This window comes from Diadema setosum, chromosome 11 (assembly GCF_964275005.1).
Source record: "Diadema setosum chromosome 11, eeDiaSeto1, whole genome shotgun sequence".
In the NCBI taxonomy this organism is placed as follows: Eukaryota; Metazoa; Echinodermata; class Echinoidea; order Diadematoida; family Diadematidae; genus Diadema; species Diadema setosum.
In genome coordinates, this window is record NC_092695.1 from 8683898 (window position 1) to 8710427 (window position 26530).

Consider the following 26530-nt stretch of genomic DNA (forward strand, 5'->3'; position numbering starts at 1 on the left):
CAAGCTCCATCGGAAGGGAAGAGTGGAGATAACACTCGCCAACGCCTTCTTCCTGTTCCCCCCCCCCCCCCCCCCGCCATGCAAAGAAGTAGACTGTGGCTATACCAAGATCGCTTTATTTCAATTCTAAAAACGCAAAAGCTCCGCGAGCGGGAGGGGGAATCCCCCTTCCCCTAAGTTCTACCTCACTAGACTTTATACATACGCACAGATGGTGATTTTAACACTTCGATGAAAAAGTGTTGCACCAAAAATTTGCACCAGATCGCTGAATTTCAGGTCTGAAAACGCAAAATCACCTTCGTGTGGGAGGGGATATGCCCCTATCTACACCCTCGTGTGCATGCTTTTTCTGTTTGATTGCTGAACAGACAGCGTTCATGATAGTCAGTGTAAGAATTAATACAAGAATACTAGTGTGTTTGAATTATACTGTTTTATAGGCAAATTGTTCAATAATAATCTACACTAAAATATACGGCAACCTTAAACAAGTGGGACTGTTTCAACTCGTTAAAACACGCAAAAACATGCATCAAATTGCACCATTTGCAAAATCAAAATGCAAAAAGTTCTTACCGTGGGAGGGGGGACACCCCCCTCCCACACCCTCCCCTCCCCCCTCGTTGGCTCCGCTCGCTCGGGTTCAGTCGCGTTCATGATATTCAGTGAAAAGAATTAATACAAGAAGTGTATTGGAATTATACCATTTTATAGGCAAATTGTTCAATAATAATCTACACTAAAATATACTGCAATCTAAAACAAGTGGGACTGTTTCACGTCGTTAAAACACGCAAAACATGCATCAAATTGCACCATTTGCAAAACCAAAATGTAAAAACTTCTCACCGTGGGAGGGGGGAAACCCCCCTCCCACACCCTCCCCTACCCCCTCGCTCGCTCCGCTCGCTCGGGTTCAGTCGCGTTCATGATATTCAGTGAAAAGAATTAATACAAGAAGTGTATTGGAATTATACCATTTTATAGGCAAATTGTTCAATAATAATCTACACTAAAATATACTGCAATCTTAAACAAGTGGGACTATTTCACGTCGTTAAAACACGCAAATACATGCATCAAATTGCACCATTTGCAAAATCAAAATGTAAAAAGTTCTCACCGTGGGAGGGGGGTTCCCCTCTCACCCTCCCCTACCCCCTCGCTCGCTCCGCTCGCTCCGCTCGCTCGGGTTCAGTCGCGTTCATGATATTCAGTGAAAAGAATTAATACAAGAAGTGTATTTGAATTATACCATTTTATAGGCAAATTGTTCAATAATAATCTACACTAAAATATACTGCTACCTTAAACAAGAGGCCCTGTTTCACGTCGATAAAACGCGCAAAACATGCATCAAATTGCACCATTTGCAACATCAAAATGCAAAAAGTTCTTATCGTGGGAGGGGGGACACCCCCCTCCCACACCCTCCCCTCCCCCTCGCTCGCTCCGCTCGCTCGGATTCAGTCGCGTTCATGATATAAAATATACTGCAATCTTAAACAAGTGGGACTGTTTCACGTCGTTAAAACATGCATCAAATTGCACCATTTGCAAAATCAAAATGTAAAAAGTTCTCACCGTGGGAGGGGGGAAACCCCCCTCCCACACCCTCCCCTACCCCCTCGCTCGCTCCGCTCGCTCGGGTTCAGTCGCGTTCATGATATTCAGTGAAAAGAATTAATACAAGAAGTGTACTGGAATTATACCATTTTATAGGCAAATTGTTCAATGATAATCTACTCTAAAATATACTGCAATCTTAAACAAGTGGGACTGTTTCACGTCGTTAAAACACGCAAATACATGCATCAAATTGCACCATTTGCAAAATCAAAATGTAAAAAGTTCTCACCGTGGGAGGGGGGAAACCCCCCTCCCACACCCTCCCCTACCCCCTCGCTCCCTCTGCTCGCTCGGGTTCAGTCGCGTTCATGATATTCAGTGAAAAGAATATTTGAATTATACCATTTTACAGGCAAATTGTTCAATAATAATCTACGCTAAAATATACTGCTATCGTAAACCAATGGGACTGTTTCACGTCGATAAAACGTGCAAAAACATGCATCAAATTGCACCATTTGCAACATCAAAATGCAAAAAGTTCTTATCGTGGGAGGGGGGACACCCCCCTCCCACACCCTCCCCTCCCCCTCGCTCGCTCCGCTCGCTCGGGTTCAGTCGCGTTCATGATATTCAGTGAAAAGAATTAATACAAGAAGTGTATCTAAATTATACCCTTTTATAGGCAAATTGTTCAATAATAATCTACATCAAAATAAACTGCTACCATAAACAAGTGGGACTGTTTCACGTCGATAAAACGCGCAAAAACATGCATCAAATCGCACCATTTACAACATCCAAATGCAAAAAAGTTCTTACCGTGGGAGGGGGGACACCCCCCTCCCACACCCTCCCCCCCTCGCTCGCTCCGCTCGCTCGGGCTCGGTCGCTTCGCTCCCTCGCAGACTAACCGCCCCCCCTAAGATGAAATCCTGGCTACGCCGTTGTCAAGCAGTGCGTGACGCCATAAAGGGTGAACTAGACGACATGATGCGACGAATTGAAGTCAGTGAAGGAAGGTTTATCGACCTCAAGTCCCAGCTGAGCAGCAACACAAAGGAGATCGCGAACCTCAAGTCCATCATTGAAAGACAACGCTCTGCTCTGGACAAGGTTGGGCGAGCTGCTAACAACCAGGAACAATACTCCAGACGAAATTGCCTCCACGGCATACAGGAATCAGCTGGTGAGGACACTGACGAGATCATTTGCCGCATAGCCAGGGAGAAGTTGAAAGTTGAGTTGTCCAAGGATGACATCGAGAGGTCCCATCGACTTCCTGTGAAGAAGAATGAGGACGACTCACTGTCAGCAAGCAGGATGACACGCAACAGTAGGCGCAATGAAAGGCCTCGAACAATCATCGTCAAATTTGTTTCCTATCGCATGCGCATCATGATCCTATCCAAACGCCGTGTCCTCAAAGTAACGAAAATGGGGATTGAGGAAGACTTGACAAAAAGCAACGCCCAACTACTTCAAACAACGAAGTCTTGCAAGAAAGTCCTTGCAGCCTGGACATCGGATGGCAGGGTTCTTGCCCTCCTCCCAGCAAGCGGGGGGGGGGGGGGGGGGGGGGAGACAGTCAAAAGAGTCATAACCCACGAAAGTGATTTAGACAGAATATGACCCAATAGGCTATCGTCACTCTCTCATTTCAATCGGTAAAAAACGAGGGAATATTGATCACCGGTGCAGTTTATGTATGATTTTATAACACCACATTAGTTATTATTCGTAATTACTATGACTGTAAATGCTAATAATAATTTGTGATATTTTTGTTGATGTTCTAGTTTTGTTGGTTGATAAGTATAGCTCACATGGTACGGAGTTACCCGTGCGTGTGCTGCTCTACTAGATCTGTGAAAAATAATCAAAAGGGATTACAATGCACTAGATGTAAAAAATGGGTTCACATCCAATGTGGTGGAATAGATGAAAGGGATTATGATGATATGGGATGTGTATTTCTGAACCGGGAATGTCCTCAATACGTTGTGAAACACGTACTCACCTAGTTTTATAGGTGATATAGAATTAACTGATACAATCAATGGCGATACCGTAAACGATGCAATAACGGCATCCTGTTCACAATGTATTCCGAATAATTGTTTAAAATATGATGAGTTAAATACAAAGGGTTTGAAGATTTTGCATCTAAATGTACACAGTCTCTTCGCGAAGTTATCGGAAATCAAACTGCTTTTGAGTCAGAATGATGTACATATATTTTCATTGAATGAAACTTGGCTTGATGATTCAATATTTGATAGCGAGATATGTATTGAAGGCTATCGAGTCCTAAGAAAAGACAGAAACAGACATGGAAGAGGCGTAGCTATATATATGCAGTGGCGTATCTAGGGGGGGGCAAGGGGGGCACGTGCCCCGGGCGCCACTCCGTGGGGGCGCAAAAAAAACGGAAAAAAAAAAACGAAGAAGAAGAAGAAAGAAAAGAAAAAAAAAAAACGAAGAAGAAGAAAAAAAGAAAAGAAGAAAAAGAAGAAGAAAAAAAAAAAACTCGCCCGGAAGGGGTAGGGAGAATGGTGGGGGAGGGGGGGGCAGAAAACCAAATCAAACAAGATAAAAACAAAACATGATGATGACGCGGACAAAATGATAGTGTTCACACAAAAATTCCATGTTCTGTGAGCTGAAATACAACAATTTTCGGCTCGCTCGCTGCGCTCGCTCGCCAAAATTTGTATAAAAAAGAAGGTAAGAACAAAACGTGATGATGACAAAATGACAGTGTCTATTGTGTTCACACATATCATTTTATATTTAGCAGGCAAAATGTTTCACGGAGCAGCGGCTGCAATTTCATTCGTTCTGCAATTTCATTCGTTCTGAAGCGATCGCCAATTGGATCAAAAGAGGGCGTCAACGGTTTCGAACATACGGGGGGGGGAGGGGGCGCAAAAAAGACAACAACAAATCAAACAAGAAAAGAACAAAACGCAATGATGACGCGGAAATATACAAATTTCGGCTCACTCGCTCGTACTAATTTAGAGTATTTTTTCAAGTCCTCAGTTTGTTGGTATAAATCGTTATCTATAAGGCCGTCACTATACCTTGATTAGAATTGTAAGATTTAATAAGCAAAAAATGACAAGAGTTTCATGATTTGTAAGCTGAAATACAAAAATTTTCGGCTCGCTCGCTGCGCTCGCTCGCCAAAATTTGTATAAAAAAAGAGAGGAAGATAAGAACAAAACGTGACGATGACGCGGACAAAATGATAATGTCTATTGTGTTCACTCATGTCATTTTATATTTAGCAGGAAAAATGTTACACGGAGCAGAGACTGCAATTTCATTCGTTCTGAAGCGATCGCCGATTGGATCAAAAGAGGACGCCAACGGTTTCGAACATACGGGGGAGGGGGGCGCAAAAAAAATCAAAAAAGATAAGAAAAAAACGTAATGATGACGCAGAAATATACAAATTTCGGCTCACTCGCTCGTACTAATTTAGAGTATTTTTTTCAAGTCCTCAGTTTGTTGGTATAAATCGTTAGGTCGTCACTATAATTGTAAGATTTAATAAGCAAAAAATGACAAGAATTCCATGTTTTGTAAGCTGAAATACAAGAATTTTCGGCTCGCTCGCTACGCTCGCTCGCCAAAATTTATATAAAAAAAATACAAGAACAGTACGTGATGATGACGAGGACATTTACAAATTTCAGCTCACTCGCGCGCACTAATTTAGAGTATTTTTTAAAGTCCTCAGTTTTTTGGTATAAATCGATATCTATAAGGTTGTCACTATATCTTGATTAGAATTGTAAGATTTGGTAAGCAAAAAATGACAAGAATTCCATGTTTTGTAAGCTGAAATACAAAAATTTTCGGCTCGCTCGCTGCGCTCGCTCGCCAAAATCTATCACAATTCATTACATTTAAATCACCCTCAAAAGATCCCTTTTAAGTACTTGAAAAAGCATCATGTGGACTTGGTTTAAAGTCCCTACCGGGATGGGGTTGGGGTTGAACACTTTTTCAGAAATTAGGGGCGCAATTTTCGTGCTTGCCCCGGGCGCCGTTTTCCCTAGATACGCCACTGTATATATGAAAATGAATTTGAATTATTCAATTTTACAACACGATTCCTTGAGACATTTAGAGGCCATACCAATCATAGTTGGAGAACAATGTCCGAAATCTTTCATTTTTCAGTTTGTAGTTTTGATTATTATGAGCAATTGGTGTCTTTTTTAGACAGTTTTAACAAAAATATCTTTATTGTGGGGGATTTGAATTGTGATATTTCGAAAAAGAATGTAACTAATGAAACCAAACATCTTAATGAAATAAACAGTTTGTATTCATTGCAGCAAATAAATGGTAACATATGTACAAGAATAACAAATGATTCGTCTACCCTTATCGATCATAATGTTATCAAATGCTCCAGATATTGTATCTGTGTATGGAGTAAAGCATACTGGCATAGTGATCACTCATTATGTTTTATGGTTCTGAAATGTCACGTCAAATATAAAGCGCCCCGTACTGTTAATTACAGAAGTATGAAATATTTTGACCACAATTCATTCATTCGTAGCCCACAGTCCCAACCATGGTTCGAAGTGTATAAATGAAGCAGCTTTTCATTTTGAAAAATTGTTATTGTCGGTGATTGATAAACATATGCCTATTCGTGAAAAACGAGTTCAGAAAATTTCTTCTCCTTGGATATGTAGTGAAATTATCAATCCTATTTATAAAAGAGATAAACTGAAGGAAAAAGTGAATAAGCTTAAAAGGATGATATCGATTGAATCTGATGGAAATAAAGTAATATCATTGGAAAATAGATTGAATGATTTGTGGAATGAGTATAAGAAACTTCGTAATGCTGTTACTTTGAAAATAAGAAAACTAAAGAGATCTTTTTTTTTTTTTGCTGAAAAATTCTCGGCAGCTAACACATCTGGTGAGATGTGGAATATCATAAAAACAATGTTGCCTAAAGATGTTTCTGGCATGTGTGAATCAGTTACAGATAGTAGAGATCAGTATAAATCCGATGAATTTAATACATTTTCGCCAATGTTGGCGGAGATTTGGCTGCAAACATCCCGAATGTTCATAACACTTTAATACAAGAATCTGACAATGTGTATGAACCGGTTGATTCGTTCTCATTGCAACTTGTCACTAAATGAAAAAGTGTTTAAAGTAATTCGTGGTATGAAAAATAAGAAGTCATCAGGACTTGATGGTATTTCTATGTATAAGTTAAAAATGGCTGCTTATGTTATAGTGTACTCCCTGACTCATCTGATAAACAGGTCATTGTCCGAAGGCAGTATTCCGTTAAGATGGAAACAGGCAAAGATTATACCACTATTCAAATCTGGTAGCAAGCGTCTCCCGGAAAACTACCGTCCCATTTCTATTCTTTGTTCTGTTTCAAAAATCATTGAAAAAAATCGTCCATAAGCAACTATCCCGTTTTATAAAATTGAATGGTTTACTTTCACCAAACCAGTCTGGCTTTAGAGAAAAGCATTCGACTACCACTTCACTGTTAAAAGTGACGGATGACTGGTTACACGCCATTGATAGAGGCAAATTCACTGGGGCGGTTTTCATTGCCATGAAAAAGGCGTTTGATACCGTGGAGCATTGCACAATGATAAAGAAGCTGCACTGTATTGGAGTTTCCGATGAAAGCCTTCACTGGTTTGAGAATTACTTGTCTGGTCGACAAATACGTACATACTTTTGTAATGCAATGTCAGATCCCCTGGAAGTGTGTTACGGAGTACCACAAGGTTCCAGTTTGGGGCCTCTCCGCTTTACAATCTGTATCGATGACATTGTCAAACAGATTGAAGTGTGCAGTATTCATCTTTATGCAGATGACACTATTTTATACTTTTCTCATTCTGATATTAATCAAATTGAACAGGCTATCAACATTGATTTGAATGGCATCAATAGATGGATGTGTTTAAATAAGTTGAGTTTGAATGTTGATAAAACTGAATGTTTGTTGATAGGATCACCCGCAATGTTAAAAAAAAATGCAATATGATAAATGTACAGGTAAATGGTAAGCGTATTCAGTCCAAACAAACAGTGAAATATCTCGGAGTTATAATTGATCAAGAATTAAAATGGAATATTCATAAAGAAACATTGTGTTTGAAGATAGGTAATTTGATAAGGTTTTTGGGTCGTCTTCGTTTCAATTTAAATGAACAAAGTATGAGGATAATTTATAATTCTATAATAAACCTTTGTTTGATTATGCAGATGTACTTTATGATTCTGCTCATAAGAAGTTATACTGATCGATTACAGAAATTACAGAATAGAGCGGGGAGAATGATCCCGAGAGTCAGTCCGTATATGCATATTTCGAATCACGTTATTCATCAGACATTAAATTGGGAATCTTTAAAAACACGCCGTTTAAAGCATATTTTGTTAATGGTATTTAAAACTCTAAATGATTTACGATCTTATGGATATAATATCTTCATCATCATGTAATTCCTTTAAGAAAGCTATGAATAATTATGTATTACACTGGATTTTATGATAATGATCACTTATCTCTGTATTATGTAAATGATCATGTTATACAGGGAGGGCTGCGGGTGGGGGAGGGAACATTGTATATTGGTAGTCGGTATGGGGGGTATCATTTTCACATTTTTTTTTTTTTGTAATGCTGTCTTAGTTGATTTTGTACACTGATGTATCATTTTTTTTGTTCGCATCACCATAATATTATGTGTAAGTAAGTGTGTGTATAATTAGTTTTATTGTATGGAGTTTCGACTATTGTAAATTTTTCATGTGAAGTTGGACCCCTCGGAAGACCAGCACGGCCATGAAGGCCGAGCTGAGCAGGGCAATCCATCCGTTTTCCTTCAGTTATATATCCCAGTTGTATTGTATCATTGTTATTTTTGTGATTTTGTGTAAGAATTTCTTTCCTGTGCTTGCAAGATAGGAGGGGAAAACTAACTACATGTATTTTTTTTTCTCTCTAAAGTCTGAGTGCCAAAGTCAGATTTAAGGCCTAACCTTGTTTTACCATCCACGCGATGTTTTTGATGGTTTTACCATATATTTCTCCTTTTTTAAAGTCTTTATTGATCAAATAAACAAATAAATCATACAGAATCAAAATATTTACAAGATTAGATAGAGCAGTTTTCACATGATTAAAAAAAAAAAAAAAATGTTTCCAGATTGTATAGTGGAAACTATGAACACAAGAATCAGAGATACATGTACAAAAACAAAAATCTGGCCAAGTTAGTCAATCTCCTTGATCCCTATGAAGTGATCTCCATTTCCATATTATGTATTGGTATAAATACCTGTATACTTATGAAACAGAAGATTAATGATAAGAAACGAAACCTCATGGCACCAAGGGTATTAGTGCGTTTCCACGGTATTACCCATATGATAGATTAGCAGACACATAAAAAACTAGCAAAAAATTACTCTAAACGTCAAATCTCCATTTCTTAAAATGCAATGGGAGTTTACATTTCTTTTTTACTAGAAAATACTCTGTGTCCTTAATTCTTTTTAATCGAGCTCTGAATTCCATAATATTAGGTGATTTACTACTAAATTTACAGCAATGGATATAATACTTAAACACAAGAAATAAAAAAGTCATAAATATGTCACCCTGAATGCCAAATATTTTTTTTTTTTTTTAAAGAGGAGATGATTTAATTGGAGGACAGTTTTTACCATATATTTCAAGGGTGTTGAATCCGTGTTGAATTGGGCGGATGGGTGGTGGTTGGTCGGATTGAACTACTCCCTCATTTTTTGAGCAATTGACTTCAAATTTGGTATATGTAACCGCTATCATAGGTAGATGTGCAAGACAATTTTTCGTCAATTTCGAGTCATGCATTGCCATTGTAACAACAGGTTCTCATAAAAACCATGTGGCTCGAACTACTGTAGGTTTTAAAGCACTTCAGTTGAATTTGGCATATGCATGACTGCATGTGAAGTTGTACATGACATCTCGATCTTTTCTTGAGTGTTAAGAAATCTGTTCTCATGGCATCAGCAGTTTTCACACAAAATTTTGTAGATTGATGAGCTGCTCTCTCAGTTTTTGAGCCTTTGAGTTGGAATTTTTGACATAATTATGATCAGTAGGCCTATATTGGGGTCTAGGGCAATTACCTCTGGGGCAATTACCCCTGACCCTTTTGCTGGCCTTAATCCTAATCCTGAACAAAATCCTAACCTTAACCCAAACTCCTAACCCTAAACCTAACCCTAACCCTAACCCTAACCCTAATCTTTACTCTAACCTTACCACTAACAAGTATTAGCCGGGGATTAATTGCCCTCTGGGGTAATTGCCCGGATACGGTATATTGTTGTGCACACACTTTATTACATTATGAGTGTCAATATATTTGTTACCATGACTGCAAGATTACTTATACGAATCACACAAAAATCTGTAAATTTTTAGGCATTTGACTTGAATTTTGGCACATGTGACAACTGTGCATGGTCACTGTAAACATTGTCTGTTATCATTATTGAACAATGTGCTGCCGTAATAACATTTTCCATGAAATCATACAAAAATATCGCTGGTTTAGGTAACTCCCTCAGCTTGTGAACATTTGACTTGATATTTGGCAGATGTGTCCAATTAAAATTTCAGATGTGCAAAACACATCTTTTGCCAATGCAATGTCCATGGTATAATAACATTTTTTTATTCAATAAAAAGCATACAACATTGTGGATTCAGCTAATTCCCTCAGTTTTTTTTTTTTTTTTTTTTTTGGGGGGGGGGGACATTGTGACCAATATAGTGTTCACATAAGCAAAATATATCCCTCATGAACAATGTGTTGCCATCATGGTTACAATAATGTTTTTACTGAGAAAAACGAATAATTAGGGTTAAAGGGATCGTATAGTTTTGATTGAGACATTATTCACGTTATTTCAGGTTTCTAACATTTTTTTTTTTGGGGGGGGGGGTGAGATAATGGGAAACCTCTTATGAAATATGGAAGAGCATGTAAGTCCATTAGGAATTCAACGTTTATTTGATGAAAATTGGTTTTAAAATGGCTGAAATATCCAAAACAGAGCGATTCAATTAGTGTGGCACCCACATCTTTTTACGATCGCTGTGTTTTACTTTGTTTATGGATGTTCCAGTCATTCCAAACCAATTTTCATCAAATAAACTTTGAATTCCTTTTAAAATGGTATGCTCTGTACTATTTCATAAGTGTTTTTTTTTTTTTTGGGTATCTCACAAAAAGATAAAAGCCCAATTCTCATCTCCACCAATAGGCGCCCTACTATACTATCCCTTTTTAAGCTACAGTTTGTAACTCGCTCTGTTGAAAATGGGGTATCATTATCTGTTCCCAGTTTGTTCTTTTCCTGTATCTTTGATATTAGTACAGTGATTAAGAGCAGGGAAGAGGATTCACATCGATTCTGATTTCACCACACATCACCTTTTTTTTTTTTGCCTTTCAGGAAGGATGATTTGTCTCCAAAGAGAAATAGTGAAGTGATGAAAGCACTTTTTCCTTTCTTACATTTTTACAGGAGACACAACCCAGTTCTATTTCGGAGCACGTGAGAGTAGGACTAATGGCAAATCACTGATTGGTCACAGGGCTGTTGACCCCTCTAATGATGGGATGATCAACCCAAATGAAGTCCGCACCAGATCTGATTCAGACAAGGCTGTCAGTGGTAAGAAAGACAAACTTCAGTTCGTATGTCTCTCTGCAAGTATGGATGTTGAACAACCGTTATTTTGACATCATTTCCTTTGCTGTATATCTTGTCTGTCTACTCTCCTTTTGTTGTCTGTGATAATTCCTTTCAGCACTGCCTTGCAAAAATGAATTTCAATAGTCAGCTCAATCACTATAGCTCTAGATATCTTTCCTCTAGTTCAATTTTGTCCATTTTACTCTTTTCTGTTCAGGTGTGTTCATTACATTTCACAACCAAGTTATTAGTTGAGCCCAGTAGCTTCCATTCATACGTTGTCTTGCTTACCTTCTTGTATTATCTCATGCTCTCGAACCTGTTATCTAAAAGGTTGAGATATCTATAAGCAAAGCAAATCAAAGTGGTTCTTATAAATTGGGACCCACCTTTAGCTAGGTCCATTTTGTTTTGCCTTGACTGTTACAAAGCTTGGTCACTTCAAAACCAATTTTCTTCAAGTGAACTTTTATTCCTCATAGCATTGCATACTCTTTAATACTTCATTTAAGTGGCTCCTAATCATCTCTAAAAATTCCCAGCTCATATAAAATATTTGGTACATTCTAAGGGTTAGCACAACTACAAGTGTATGTTGTTTGTGACCGTGTGGTAATAAGAATGTATATTTCTGACCGAAAATGTTAGCTAGCTATTAGACTGTTCTGGAGAGAAGGACATCCTGCTAAATGAAGGCCACTAGCTTTACATGTCAAACAAGATGTGTGTTAACTGGAAATGGTAATAAAACTTGACTTGACTTTACGTGCTCATAAGAGAAAAGAGAGTATGTAGAACTGATGTTTCTTGTGGAGCAAGCTCAAGGAGAGGGTAGGTACAAACATGTTATCCTTCGTACAAATTAGTAGTCACCATTTCACTGTCACCTGCTAAAAGTTGAGACAGGTCAGATCATTTTTCCCCCATGTACCTTTTCCCCAGGTTATAAAAAAGCATCCGTAAACGGACACATGGAGGAATTAAATACGAAATGTGAACGTTCTGTTATGATAGCTCCTGTCCATATTTCCAGTATGTTATACATACTAACAGGCAATCAGACTTTTTAAAGAATATGTTGGACAATAGCTCACACTTTGACACTGATAGTGAGAACTTGCATTGGATACAGATCAGTTCAACTGCAGTCCATAGGACTCTGCACCACTCTTTGTGATACTAGTGATACACCAATACTATGTGGGTTTGTCACTGCAGATTAACCCTATTCTAAGTGGGCTATCATTGAGAGTTTTTGTTGGGTCTTCAGATCTAGACTGCTGATGGGGCTATCGCTGCAAAATTTTGCCCAAACATAAAGGCGAATGTCAACTACAAGATCATGTGGTCATACAATAGAAAATGTTTATTTTCTATTTTGAGTGAATTAATTGCAATGCAAATTTATGAATGAAATCATATTTTTGCCAGTAGTGTAACTCTATTAAAAAGACTGGATTGCTAAATCTTTGTTTTGGAATTCCCCCGAACACGTCGAACAATTTTCTTGCAAACAAAATGGAACAATTAAATTAAATTTCTTTTGTTTTTATTGTTTTGTGAGTTTCGTATGTATTTTGTTGTTCTTCGACCTTTTTGTTTGCCTTTTTTGCCAAAATTTGTTGCAGGCACTTTTTTTTAAAGGGATAGTACAGTATTGGTGGAGATGGGAATTGGGCTTTAAAATTTGTGCAAGATACCAATAAAACGCTCATGAAATAGTACATAGCATACCATTTTAAGGGAATTCAAAAGTTTATTTGATAAACAAAGAAAAAAACAAAGCGATCGTAATAAAATGTGGGTCCCACACTTTATTAGAATCGCTCTGTTTTGGATATATTTCAGTCATTTCAAAAATGATTTTCATCAAAGAAACGTTGAATCCTTCTTAGAAGTACATGCTCTCATTTGACATAAGAGTTTTCTCATTATCTCACTTAGAAATGTTATAAAACCTGAATCCCCACCTCAACCAGTACTGGACAGTCCCTATCTACATTAGAACTTTAATTCCGAGGATTAAAAGTTGAAATAATCTAATTTACCTGAATTTAACAAGATTTGCACATAACATTACAAATAATATCTGTTTTGGGTTGACATGCCTATGCAAAATATTATGTTAACTTCAAAACAGTGTACCCGAACATCGCAAATTTGATCTCAAAATATGCGGGGGACTTCAAGGCAAAAAGTCGTGAATTGGCGTGTCAAATTCAAAAATCTTTGCGTGTTGCGGAATCGTGGCGCAATATGTTAAGGGGGGTAATTTGACATCCCCCCCCCCCCCCCCCGTTATGGTAGGGTCAAAGCAGCAAGGGCCCTCAAATGGGATTCAAGGATAGTGTTCACCCTGCAGCATTTCTGATAGCATCCCTGAGTTGTTTTGTGTCATCACAGTGTGGTTGGTAATCCACATCTCTTTGTGTCCTCTCACTTTCAAATTGTGCTCTGTACAGATGCCAACTTTGTTGGGACGCCGTTTGCCCGCGGAGACTATGTGTACTTCCTGTACCGAGAAACTTCAGAGGAGTATGCGAGTCTGTCCACTGGCCAGGACGATAGAGTTGGAATCGTGTACAGTCGTATTGCCCGGGTCTGCGAGGTATGGTGGAATTACGATGTGTTTGTACATTTGGTGAAAATGTGGTCTTGAGTTTTTACAGTCTGATCCACCATGTTCTCTATTGAGCCTATATTCTTGTATTGATTTTTGCATCCAGATATCTTGATCAAACTGTGTGCAGACAAGTGTAGGACACGATTCATTTAAAGGGAAGATAAACCCCAAGAACAATGTGGATTGAGTGAAAGCAGCAACATTAGTAGAACACATCAGTGAAAGTTTGAAGAAAATCGGACAATCGATGCAAAAGTTATGAATTTTTAAAGTTTTGGTGTTGGAACCGCTGGATGAGGAGACTACTAGAGGTTATGACGTATAAGTGGACTACAATATCAAGAAAATATAAAGAAAATACTACAAAGATCCATTTTTCATGAAAATTACAAATTCCATCAACTTGATATTGACATATGTTAAGGGTAGCAATTTATTCCCCCTGCTTTCTGAAAGCGGTTGGTCCACTGCTCTTTCATAATTCTAGAAAAGTGAATTTTTGTTGAATATCCTTTATATTTTCTTTGTATTGTTGTCCACTCATACGTCATATCCTCCAGTAGTCTCCTCATCCAGCGGTTCCAACACCAAAACTTTAAAAATTCATAACTTTTGCATCGATTGTCCGATTTTTCTCAAACTTTCACTGATGTGTTCTACTAATGTTGCTGTTTTCACTCAATACACATTGCTCTTTGGGTTTACCTTCCCTTTAAAGTTGGTTTGCGAAAACCATGTAATTTCCCTCTTGAAACTGATACTTATACACAGGGTGACACTGGATACACAGCAGGATCAGACACGGTATGGTCCAGTTTCTTGAAGCAACGTCTTGTTTGCAGGAAGGCAGGGGAAGACGAATACAGTGTGACCATCTATGATGAAATACGTAAGTTTCAAGAGTAAGAGTATATTAACTAGTATATAATTATCGATGATCGTAATAAGTGAGGCCATTCTCCTCATCAAGCGTCTGATTAATAAATCTCGCGCATTTCTGTTACACTTGAACAGCAGATGTGCAAACTCTATACAGTTTTTTTTTCCTTCTTAATGCATAATTGACGCCTGCTCAACATTATTTATCAGGGGCCACGGAACCGCGGGGGGGGGTGGCTGGAGGCTGCAGCGCCCCCCCCCCCCCCCCCCCCACACACACACTTTTGGTTCGTGGAAAAAAAAGAAAAGAAAAAAGAAAGAAAGGGGGAAAATCACACTACCCGAATTTCTCACAAGAAGTGTGCTTCAGATCGCTTTATTCTAATTTTAAAAACGCCAAAGCTCCGTCGAGGGGGAGGGGTCATCCCACAACCAAACCCTCCCCCTCTACCTCATTAGACTTTGTACATACACACAGATGATGCACACGCGGAATAAGAGCTAAATGCCGTGATTTTGCTATATAAACACTTTCCTGAAAAAAAAAGTCCACATTATTTCCATTAATGTTTTTTTTTTGGGGGGGGGGGGGAGCTAGAAAAAATGTCCAAGTATTGCACCAAAAGTTTGCACCAGATCGCTGAATTTCAGGTCTGAAAATGTGACATCGCCTTCGTGTGGGAGGAGAAATATCCCTTATGTACACCCTCGTGTGCATGCCTTTTCTGTTTGATTGCTTAACAGACAGCGTTCATGAAATTCATTGTAACAATTGTAATACAAGAAATTTATTTAAATGCTACCACTTATAGGCAAATTTTCCAATAATAATCCACATCAAATTCCTGCTACCTTGTACAAGGGGGGCCGTTTCAAGTCGATAAAAGACGCAAAAACATGCATCAAATTGCATCATTTACGACATCAAATTCAAAAAAGTTCTCACGTGGGAGGGGGAACACCCCTTCCCCCCCCCCCCCCCCCCTTGTTCCCTCCGCTTGTTCTGGCTTAGTCCACTGCCTGGACTGCCTTCGTATTCGGCGTGCATACTAGCTGCTAGCATCATCACGCGGAAGTACCGTCGTTGAGGGCGTGTAGTATGGTTGAGGGGTCTAGATATCGCGCACGAAAATTTGAAATGCTCTTAAAATAGAAGTTATTCCATAATCGTACCTGAATTTCTCAATGAATATCACGAAAATGCAGAAAAATCACCTCCTAGAATCTCCTGATGATACGATGACGGAGTAGTGCGCTGTCGCCGTTTGTATGTCGGACTTTTTTTATGCGTTCAATTTCTCGGGGTATGTAAAGATCGCGCAGCTGCCCTCTGTAGTTTCATGCGTGAAAGTGTCTGCCCCTCTGCGGCTGTAACGTGCTCCGGCTTTCGTAGAATATTTTTTCACTTGATATTAAATTTGTCCCTGTTAAGCAACAGCAGTTTTACCTAACTTGTGTATATTATTGTTATTATTATTATTATATGTGTTATTATTATTATTATTATTATTATTATTATTATTATTATTACTATTATTATTATCATTATCACCACCACCATCATCGAGCATCATAATCATCATTATCATTTCTTTATCATTATTATCACTTCCACCACCATCATCATTTTATCATTCTTATCATCATTATTTTTATCATTGATATTTTCATAATCGTTAATGATTTTCATTTATAAAGTTTTCTTACAATATTTCTAATCACTTTAACCAATAATATACACGTAGGCCCTAATATAAAATGGAAAAAAAAGTAAAATATGAACATATATTTTGTGTGTGTGTGTGTGTGTGTGTGTTTGTGTGTGTGTGCTTACCCATTCGTCACCCTCTCATTTTCGTCACCCATTTGTCACACTCTCATCTAATTTGTTTTCTTCAGTATCATTATGGCCCTCCCCTGTCACAAATATATCACAAGTTAGCGGAAGAAATCACAAGCAAATTCAAATTGAAATCACACTTTAACTTCGATAGACTGAAATATTTATTCCTTTGTAATAATTATAATCGTTGTGTTAAAATTTGACTTAAAACAACATTTATTAACAGTATTTCAGCGTAGCTAGCAGCATACATTGTTCTTGTGTATGATGACGTCACGTGGTAAACGATCGATCGAACAAGTTACGAATTCTATCGACTACGAACGAGACAAGCGAGACGACACATCAAGGCTACAACATCCTTAGAACAGATTTTAAGGGAAGGTAGGTTTGTACAAGGTAACAAATTGGAAATTTAGTGGAAAATTTGTTGGAAATCAAAATTTCTTACCTGCTTCCTTCTCATGTTGAGCGGTAAGTCAGGTATGTTTATTCCATGGGCGTATCGGCAAATTTTGCGCTTAGTCCTACGCGTAATATCGCTTGCTATACGCAGTTACGCTATGCGCGATCATTAGGTCCCTGCGCGAGACCTAGTACCCTTACTATATAAGGAGAGACCCCCCCGTTCGGGGGCAGCAATTTGTGGACTCGCGCGATGCGTGGACTGTCGCGATCAAGAAGACTTCGCGCTACCGCCAATGAGGGCGTATAAGAGAGTGAGAAAAAAGAAAAGAGTCCCGTATCGGGACTAGTTCTGGCTCGGTCGCGCATAGTAACCGCCGCCATCAAAAGATCATTATCCAACTACGCCAGTGTCAACCCCCCCCCCCCCCCCACACACACACACACGCACACACACTGAAAAACATTCCGCGGCCCCTGTTCATTTCATATTTTCGAGAAAAATGGTGCAGACATTTTAAGTCAAATCATTCAACTGTTTCCATGTATTTCCGCAGTTCAAATATTTCTCAATAGCTCAGTTGGCTTTCTGTTATGTATTTTTGTTTGAGAAAGGCAGCAGATATCAATCGACCAAAGCAATCCTCAATATTGTTGTCCCCGCCGAACGAGTTCGAGCAGGGGACTATGAAACGGGCTCCGTACGTGTGTGTGTCCGTCCACCCTTTGTTCTCCCTTTTGTTAAAATATACACAATTCAACGTAGACACACAAGCAAAAATTTTAGCCACACAAGCCTGACGGAATAAAGGCCATCTATTGTGCACTATTGTTCTCCTAGCCACACAAGCATACTCTCGTTAGCACGGACGTGCGTCCGTCCGTGCGTCCGTGTGTGCGTCCGTGTGTGATCAAAATGTTCAATTTGCTACTTCTCTGTCATTTATGAGCCAATTTTGATTCTGTTTGCTTTATATGATAGCACTACATGGGAGCTTTAAAACTTGTACACAGAATTTCAGTTGTGACCTTTGACCTTGACCTTTGACCTATATTGTACATTTTGCTACAAAATGCTACTCCTTCGCCATTTCTAACCCGATTTCGATTCCGTTTGCTTTATGTGATGGCACTAGGTGAGGGCTTCAAAACTTCTACACAGAATTTTGACTTTTGACTTCTTTGACCTTTGACCTTGATTTTTGACCTATATTGTACATTTTGCTACAAAATGCTACTCCTTCGCCATTTCTAACCCGATTTCGATTCCGTTTGCTTTATATGATGGCACTAGTTGAGGGCTTCAAAACTTCTACACAGAATTTTGACCTTTGACTTCTTTGACCTTTGACCTTGATTTTTGACCTATATTGTGCATTTTGCTACAAAATGCTACTCCTTCGCCATTTCTAACCCGATTTCGATTCCGTTTGCTTTATGTGATAGCACTAGGTGAGGGCTTCAAAACTTCTACACAGAATTTTGACCTTTGTCTTCTTTGACCTTTGACCTTGATTTTTGACCTATATTGTACATTGGCTACAAAATGCTACTCCTTCGCCATTTCTAACCCAATTTCGATTCCATTTGCTTTATGTGATGGCACTAGGTGAGGGCTTCAAAACTTCTACACAGAATTTTGACCTTTGACTTCTTTGACCTTTGACCTTGATTTTTTACCTATATTGCACATTTTGTTACAAAATGCTACTTCCGGCGGGGACATATATTACGCACCGTGTAATTTCTACTTTTCCTTGTTGTTGTTGTTATTGCTGTAGTAAATCACAGTTTTGTGGATGATAGCAGGAGAGATCCAGGTTGCAAATAGACTAGAGTGTGTAAACTTCCTGCAGGAAATTACAAAGTTAGTGTAGCTTTTAATTATATGCCTGTATTGTTAGTGAAGTTGACTCATGGGTTTGTACATGCAGTTTCTTGGATTTGTCAGGGTAGGCAATAAAGTTGTGTTCCCAGAGGAATTAAGTAGCTTTTGTATATAGATGTGTTTAAAGGGATCTACAGCTCTTTTGTATCTTGGGGCCATGAACGTTTTTATGTGCACAGGTTGGGGTTGCATTGTTTAGAATTGAATGGCCACCCTCAATGTAATTGGGTTTGTACATAGTGGGGATTAACTTTAGGGGAATGAACTTTGTAGTATTTTTTGTTTAGAGTTGTTGTGGGCTAGCTTTCTTAGAGGAAAGGAGAGTCTGAACCTGGAGTTCGAGGAGGAGAGACATGGGATAGATAGCTCTCAGGCTGGATGTATCTTGTTCACAATGTTAGTGTTGTGGAATATCTACCTGTATTTTGGAAACTTGTGCTGCAATAAAAGCAACAAGGCATAAAACACAAGTTGAATCTCCCATTTTGTTTTTGATATGCGTGAGGACTCGATCGATAAACTGAGATTGAAGAGAAGAAGAAAAGTGAGAAAGAACCCGTGCGGTGCATATCACAACAGTTTTTTGGTGTCAGGAGTGGGATGGGAATTACTTCAACGAAGTGTTATATGGAGGATTGTTGCAGCAAAGTTTGGAGGCATGGACACTACATATTCCAAATGATGGCTGACTGTGATTTGCTGTAGTAACACAAGGAGCACCAGCATGAGGATTTAGTTGACTGTGCCAGTGATGCATCTGCATTATCAAGTTATCGTCATTCATAATTATGGCAGTCTCCAGAGATATTTTCAATAAGTATGGATTGAGCATTGGGGTGACCTGGTGTTTAACGCTCTGATGAAGCAAGCTGGCCCGAGTTAGAGTTGCAAACCTGCTGTTTTGACGAGTGCCTTACTGAGGGACCGGAGTATGCAGGAGTGCTGGGCAACTTCAAGATGGACAGGCTTGTAGCAGACTGGAGACTGGATCTGATGGCGCGTGGAGAGTTTGCTGTAGACGTCGGAGTGCTGGCATATGTCGGGGGCAGCTGGACATCGATCAGGCCGTGACGATGGGAGCCGACATTTCATGCAGTGAACACATATTTCATAACTGCTGAACTTTAATCTATCTGAAGGACTGAGTGGACTTCATGCAGATTTTGATTTATGATATCATTGTGTTTTGTATTTGAAAGTGAGATGTCTAAGTCAGTTTTACTGGTATTAGGCATACCAGTAGTCATGTGTGCACACATGACTGCTCATGAGCAGTTTCTGTGTAATAGCATTGTTTACACAGCAACCAAGAATGAGGTTAGTAAAATTGCTTCATTGATATGATTGTGTTCATTATTGTGTGAGCCACAATAATGGAGGGTGTGCAAATTGATAATTGCTCGTCGACATCATTTGGACAAGCAGTAGAGCTGTGTGTAAATCTCGCTCTAGGCCATGCACAGATTGAAAAGTTTAGTGGGTGTTGTGAAGATGGCACTGAAACACCTTTTTCTAACTGGATGGAGAGGTTTAATCTCATGATTGAGCCTTTCCAGTTCAGTGATGAGGAAAAGGCTGGAGTTTTAGTGAGCAACCTCACAGGGCCAGCAAGAGAGGAGATTCTCTTTTGTTTGTCAAATGAGAAGCGGAGGAGTTTTACAGAGGTTGTATATCACAACATATATATATATATATATATATATATATATATATATGTTGTGATATGCTCTCCCAGTGTTCCATATTACTCCACAGTTCATCTTGTACAGTTGAATTTCTTTGTGTACTCTAAAACTCCACTACTTCATATAAACTCTGTAATATAAATCAAGTATTATATACATATGAATCATTGTTTACAAAACAATAATTTTACAAACTTATGAACACACAACAAAAGAACTTAATTTTTGTGATGTATGTACATTTATGTGCACACTTGAATGACTACCCTGGATGATGAATATTCATGCATTTCATATTATCACACAAATTCAGTAGTCAGCTGATGTAGGTGTAGAAATGAAGAGCACACTATGCTTCCACTAACATGAATACAACTCACAATTTTATCTTCCCCAGGATAGAACCAACCTTTCTACTTAATGAGAGATAGAACAAATTTGTCATTCTGTTACTTATACTCCAGGATGGCAAAATCAATCAACCATTCATGAAATTGTCTTGTTAAGATTTGTGAAAAACATTCACATTACCACAATTCTGTCAAGAAATTAATTTCTATATACATATGATACATCGAGCCATCCTGACTCACCCAACTGTCTCCTCAACGCACTGGTTCTCCAACCAGCTGAGTGAGTAACCCAAGTCCTTTATCTACAAAAAGATAACAATTTACGTATAAGCCTATATGTAAAATCTATACCATAAAACACACATTTCTTGTGTTTGCAATTTTTACTGTTAATTTCTCATCTATACAATGTGTTGATATACATGTATGTTTGTAAAGTCTTTGCGATGATGAGTCTTGAGCAAAGACTAACCTGCCAGCTGTAGCTGGATGTAACATGATATGCCCCATGTGCAAAGGACACACTGGAAGAACGAGTTGAATAAAGGCACTCACACAGTTCACATCAGCTCAACAATGTCTCCTCATTACTAAGAATCCTCCTTTCCAATTAAAGGCATATAAATGCCAAGACATACAGAAAATAATTATTGAGAAATTATTCACATAATATCACATATTCTTTGACAATCGTATATCTAACACTGTGCAAGTTGTATGACCATTATGCATAATGTGTAGATCCTAACATACTCAGTAGCAACAATGCACTATGATACTAATATAAACATTGCAGTAGGTCTTATCCCCCTTTTGTCAACATAAACACTGCCACAAATTCTTTCCCACGCTGTCATTGCACTTTTTATTCATAGTGTATTGCAAACTTCATACACGCAAGACATGCTGCAAGAATGCCTAGATCTAAAAATGATACATTTCAAATTGAGACATTTATGCTAATGCACTCTCTGGCTGCTGTGCAGTGAAACGACATTCCTGTGTGTGCGTGTGTATACAAATGATGCACAGGATAGAGGTGCATCATTTGTTTTATAAAATGGGTCGAAAACTAACAGCATTTTCACGTACCTTTGTGGGTCAATAGTCCAGTCAGCTACATGTAGCACTCGCTCGAGAGAGTCGAGTCAAGCACGTCGCACTCGGAAATCCCGCACATGTAAGTACTGTACGTATTACTGTATACGTACGCCACATAATATGTTATGCACACAAGAAAGGCCGGCCGGCATACGCAGCCCGAACTAGAAGTTGTTTACAGGTATTGACAGCGCGTATAGTAGCGCGCGACGCACTTGTAACAACTGATTGAGTGCGCACTGGTACTGCAGTGCATATGGTACTAAAGTAATCAAAGCCGTACGTGACTCATTTCAGCGCTTCCTATTGGCTACGTTCTTGAACCCATTTTATAATATACACTGTACACATTTTACGCTTACACACACAACGGAGCTGAACCTACTGTAAACAACAAAAACAAATTGCTACATGCCTAGGTACCTTTCTCTGGGTAACTGTGACTACTACACACAGGATGTGTCTGTGCCTAATTTCTTATACAAGTCACACATGTAGTGGAAGTAATAAAAGAAATATAAACAAAACTTTCTCAGCTCTCCTGAGCTCCTGGGAGGTTCCACCTCTCAGTACTTGGCTACTACTGGAGCTCCCCCAGTGTTCCATATTACTCCACAGAGTGAACAGTTCATCTTGTACAATACTTCTTTGCATTGTACTCTAAAACCCCATTACTTCATATAAACTCTGTAATATAAATCAAGTATTATATACATATGAATCATTGTTTACAAAACAATAATTTTACAAACTTATGAACACACAACAAAAGAACTTAATTTTTGTGATGTGTAGTATCCAATATGGTTGGACCTACTACACATCGACCGCCTAATCTTTATTTGCTTGATAAGAATATTTAACATTGAAATTCACATAAAAAACTTGACCTACGTGATTGAGAAAATCCAGCACTATCGAATGCCGTTGTTCCCTTTTCGATTCGAAGCTTCAGTGCAAAAATATCGCCGTCGAACTTGCGTGGCTTCGTTTCAGCTCCCCGCGGTAACGCTCCTTATTGAGATGGACCGCTGTTTTTGCATTGACAATGCACACTGTTGTACTACGTGGTTTGATGATAACTTGACACTGGACAATAAACCACAGTACACGTATTTTGTGAAAATAACGTGGGAACACAAAAGTCGAAATCTTTATTCTTTGACCGCCGGAACCAGTGTGTTGAATCAAGTCAAATCACACAGTGATGACAATTGGTATACATGCACGTTGAATAAATGTAGTTCGTGCCCATTGGGCCAATACCACAAGCATCCCCCTTGTTTTAGAAAAAAAAACAACTATACATACATACTGGTATATACATTGTAATGTGATGGGAGATTATAGCTTCATGTTATCTCGCATACAGTGCTATGCTTCATTCAGGTTTGTACATTAATTGACGATACATAATAGTAAATGAATGAATGAAATCCTTGCGCATCTAAAATTCAAGTTAAACAAACTTGTGGAATTAAATTTTAAAACTATACAACTCTTGTAAGTTGTTCATAACGAAAGTGTTATTGTTTCAGTCCAGCTAGTGCCTGCTAATATTGATAACGTGCAGGTTTTTTACTGATGCGCCCAGAGCGGGTGATGTACATGTAGGAACCATTAGGGCTATGAGGCTGGCGGGGTGGGACCTCCTTTCCCACCTTCTTTTGAGAGGCAGCACCCTGACTTTGTTCAGGGTCGTCAAGCGAGGTAAGCAGAGGCATCTGCGGTATGTCTCTCAAGTGCACTCTGTTCCTCCTGAGCTTGTTGGGAGTGGTGACTACGTATGATCTGGCATCACATACGTCTGTCACCTCGGCATGGATCCAGATGTGGGACCTTGATCCAGTACTCGGACCTTCTGTCCAATCCGAAGGGAGTGCAGATCTTGCCTGCGTTCCAGACGAGTCAAAGTCCTCCTTCATACGACTCCTGCGCTGCTCCAAACGCTCCTGGTTCTTCTGACCTTTGTAGGTGGTGTTAGAATCTAGGTTGGCGGGAAGCGAACGTCTGACCTGACGACCGAACATCAACTCCGCAGGCGAAGGAAGTGTGCTATCAATTGGTGTACACCGATAGTTTAGCAGAGCAGCAGCAGTGCTCTGTTTGGTTGCTGTAGTCTTCTTGATGATGCTCTTGACAGTACGTACAGTTCTTTCCACCAATCCATTCGATTGTGGATACCTTGGCGAAGACGTGTTGTGTTGGATACCCCATTCTCTGCACATCTGCTGGAAGGCAGCTCCTACAAACTGTGGACCGTTGTCGGAGAATATCTCTGTTGGGGCTCCAAGAAGTCCAAAGACACTGGCTGCTGTGTTTGCTACATTAGCACTTGAAGTACTAGTAGTTGTCAGGCGCTGAACAACGGGAAACTTGGAATGGTAATCTACCATGAGGAGGTACTGCATTCCGTCGAGCTCAAACAGATCCATACCCAATTTTGTCCATGGGTGATGGGAATCTCGTGGGAATGAGCGGTTCTCTCCCTTGTTGTGGCTGGTGCTTCTGGCACTCACTGCACTTGCTGATGAAGTCATCAATTTGACGGTTGATGTTAGGCAGTAAACACTTTGCCGTGCCAAGAGTCTGGTCTTTTCCATTCCTTGATGTCCCACGTGTAGTTGGTCTAGGATGTCCGGCGTCTCATTGACTGAGGTGTGATGACCTGCCTGCCTTTGAACACTGCTCCATTAGAGGTACCAATTTCATCCCGAAAGGACCAGTATGGCCGTACATCAGTGGGCAGGTCATTGATTGACATGGGCCGACCTTCGTGGACGTACTCTCTAACTATCTGAAGTACAGGGTCACGTGCAGTTGCATCTCTTAGTACCTTCTGCTTCAGATTTCCAAAGTGGAGCAAGTCAACACCAACATTGTCCTCAACATTGTCCCAGAGGATGCTTTCAACATGGCGGTCGAGGGGTACATCACTGGAGTTCTCTGGGTTGGGAAGTCTGCTGAGTGTGTCAGCAATGATCATTTCGGCTCCAGGCTTGTGCTCGATTCTGAAGTTGTACCCTTGAATCTTGATGAGAAAGACGTTGGAGCCTAGGTGGGGCACTCGTGAGTGGCTTTAATACCACATATCGTCACAAGTGGTTTGTGGTCGGTCAGTACCCTGAAGTCTCTTCCAAAGAGATAGGTGTGGAATCTGGTAATCCCAAAAACTAGGGCAAGAGCCTCTCGTTCGATGTTCGAATAGTTGCTCTGGCAGGACGACAGACTCTTGGAGGCATATGCTACAGGTTTTCCCCGCTGTGTCAAGCATGCTCCGACCCCTTTCAAGGATGCGTCAACCTCAAGGATAACCGGTGCATCAGTATTGTAGTACTCAAGTACAGATTCTTGCTGGATGCAGCTCTTCAGCTTGCAGAATGCCTCTTGATGGTCTTCCTGCCACACAAATGGAACATCCTTCTTGAGGAGATCCCTCAAGATAGCAACTTCATCTGCATAATGTGGTATGTATGGTGATAGGATTAAGGAAGTTCATCATTCCCAGAAAGCATTGAAGGTCCTCCTTGTCCTGAGGGGTAATAGGCATCGAGTGAATGTCCTGCACCCTGCAGGGGTCTGGTCTGATGCCGGACTCGGAGTACATCGTCCCGAAGAAGTTGATTTCCTTGGCCTTGACCGTACACTTGCTGCTGTTGAACACCAGTCCTTCACGGGATGCTGTCTCGAAGAGCTGTCTCAGGTTGTCGTCATGCTCCATCTCAGTGCGGCCTATGACAACAATGTCGTCTGCGATGCAGACACATCCTGGCATTATTTAAGTCGTCAATCTAACTCTATGCATTGAAGAATTCAAGGTGTTCTCTATGGTGTCAATCAATCTATAGTGAACAAATTTAATACCGGTACACCGTGCAATGAGAGGCTCTTGTTGAAATCATGGCCCGTATTCTACTGTAGACCAAGGTTTAAACCCATTTTAGACTCACCTATGGTTTAGCTAGACCCGAGGTTTAATTTTGTATTCTGCTAGCGAGGCTTAGTTAAACAAGAGTCTATTTCGGGTTTGAATTAAACCCGAAATAGACTTGGGTCAAGCCACCATGGTGCCCTCTGTGGAAGAAGAAACTCTCCCTCTCTGATTACTTTTCGCTCCACAAATCCACTTATATTTACTACTGGCAGTGTATCAGCCACATGAGTGTGACTTTCTTGGATTGTGAATAGCTTTTACGGGTATGTCGAATAAGGGCATGTATTTTTGCTTGCGACGACTCGTAAAAAAGCACTGTACATTAGTATACTGTACCTCCTTGTTTGTGTACGTGTGCGGCGCACATCACACGATACATGGTAAGCGTACACTGTACTATATGCGTAGCGCTATTCTCTAGCTAGCTTTGAATGCTCAGTACCAGCAGAGCCATCACGCCGCGCCGGCCG

General features: G+C 39.7%; 1 protein-coding gene across 1 annotated transcript in view; it reads left to right on the forward strand.

The window, feature by feature from the left end:
* LOC140235005 (semaphorin-5B-like) overlaps positions 1-26530 on the forward strand; it is a 107202-nt gene that overhangs the window by 15420 nt on the left and 65252 nt on the right. The window contains 3 exon segments of the mRNA XM_072315041.1: positions 11179-11328; positions 13812-13957; positions 14744-14861. Of these exon segments, the coding sequence (XP_072171142.1) occupies positions 11179-11328; positions 13812-13957; positions 14744-14861 (414 nt within the window).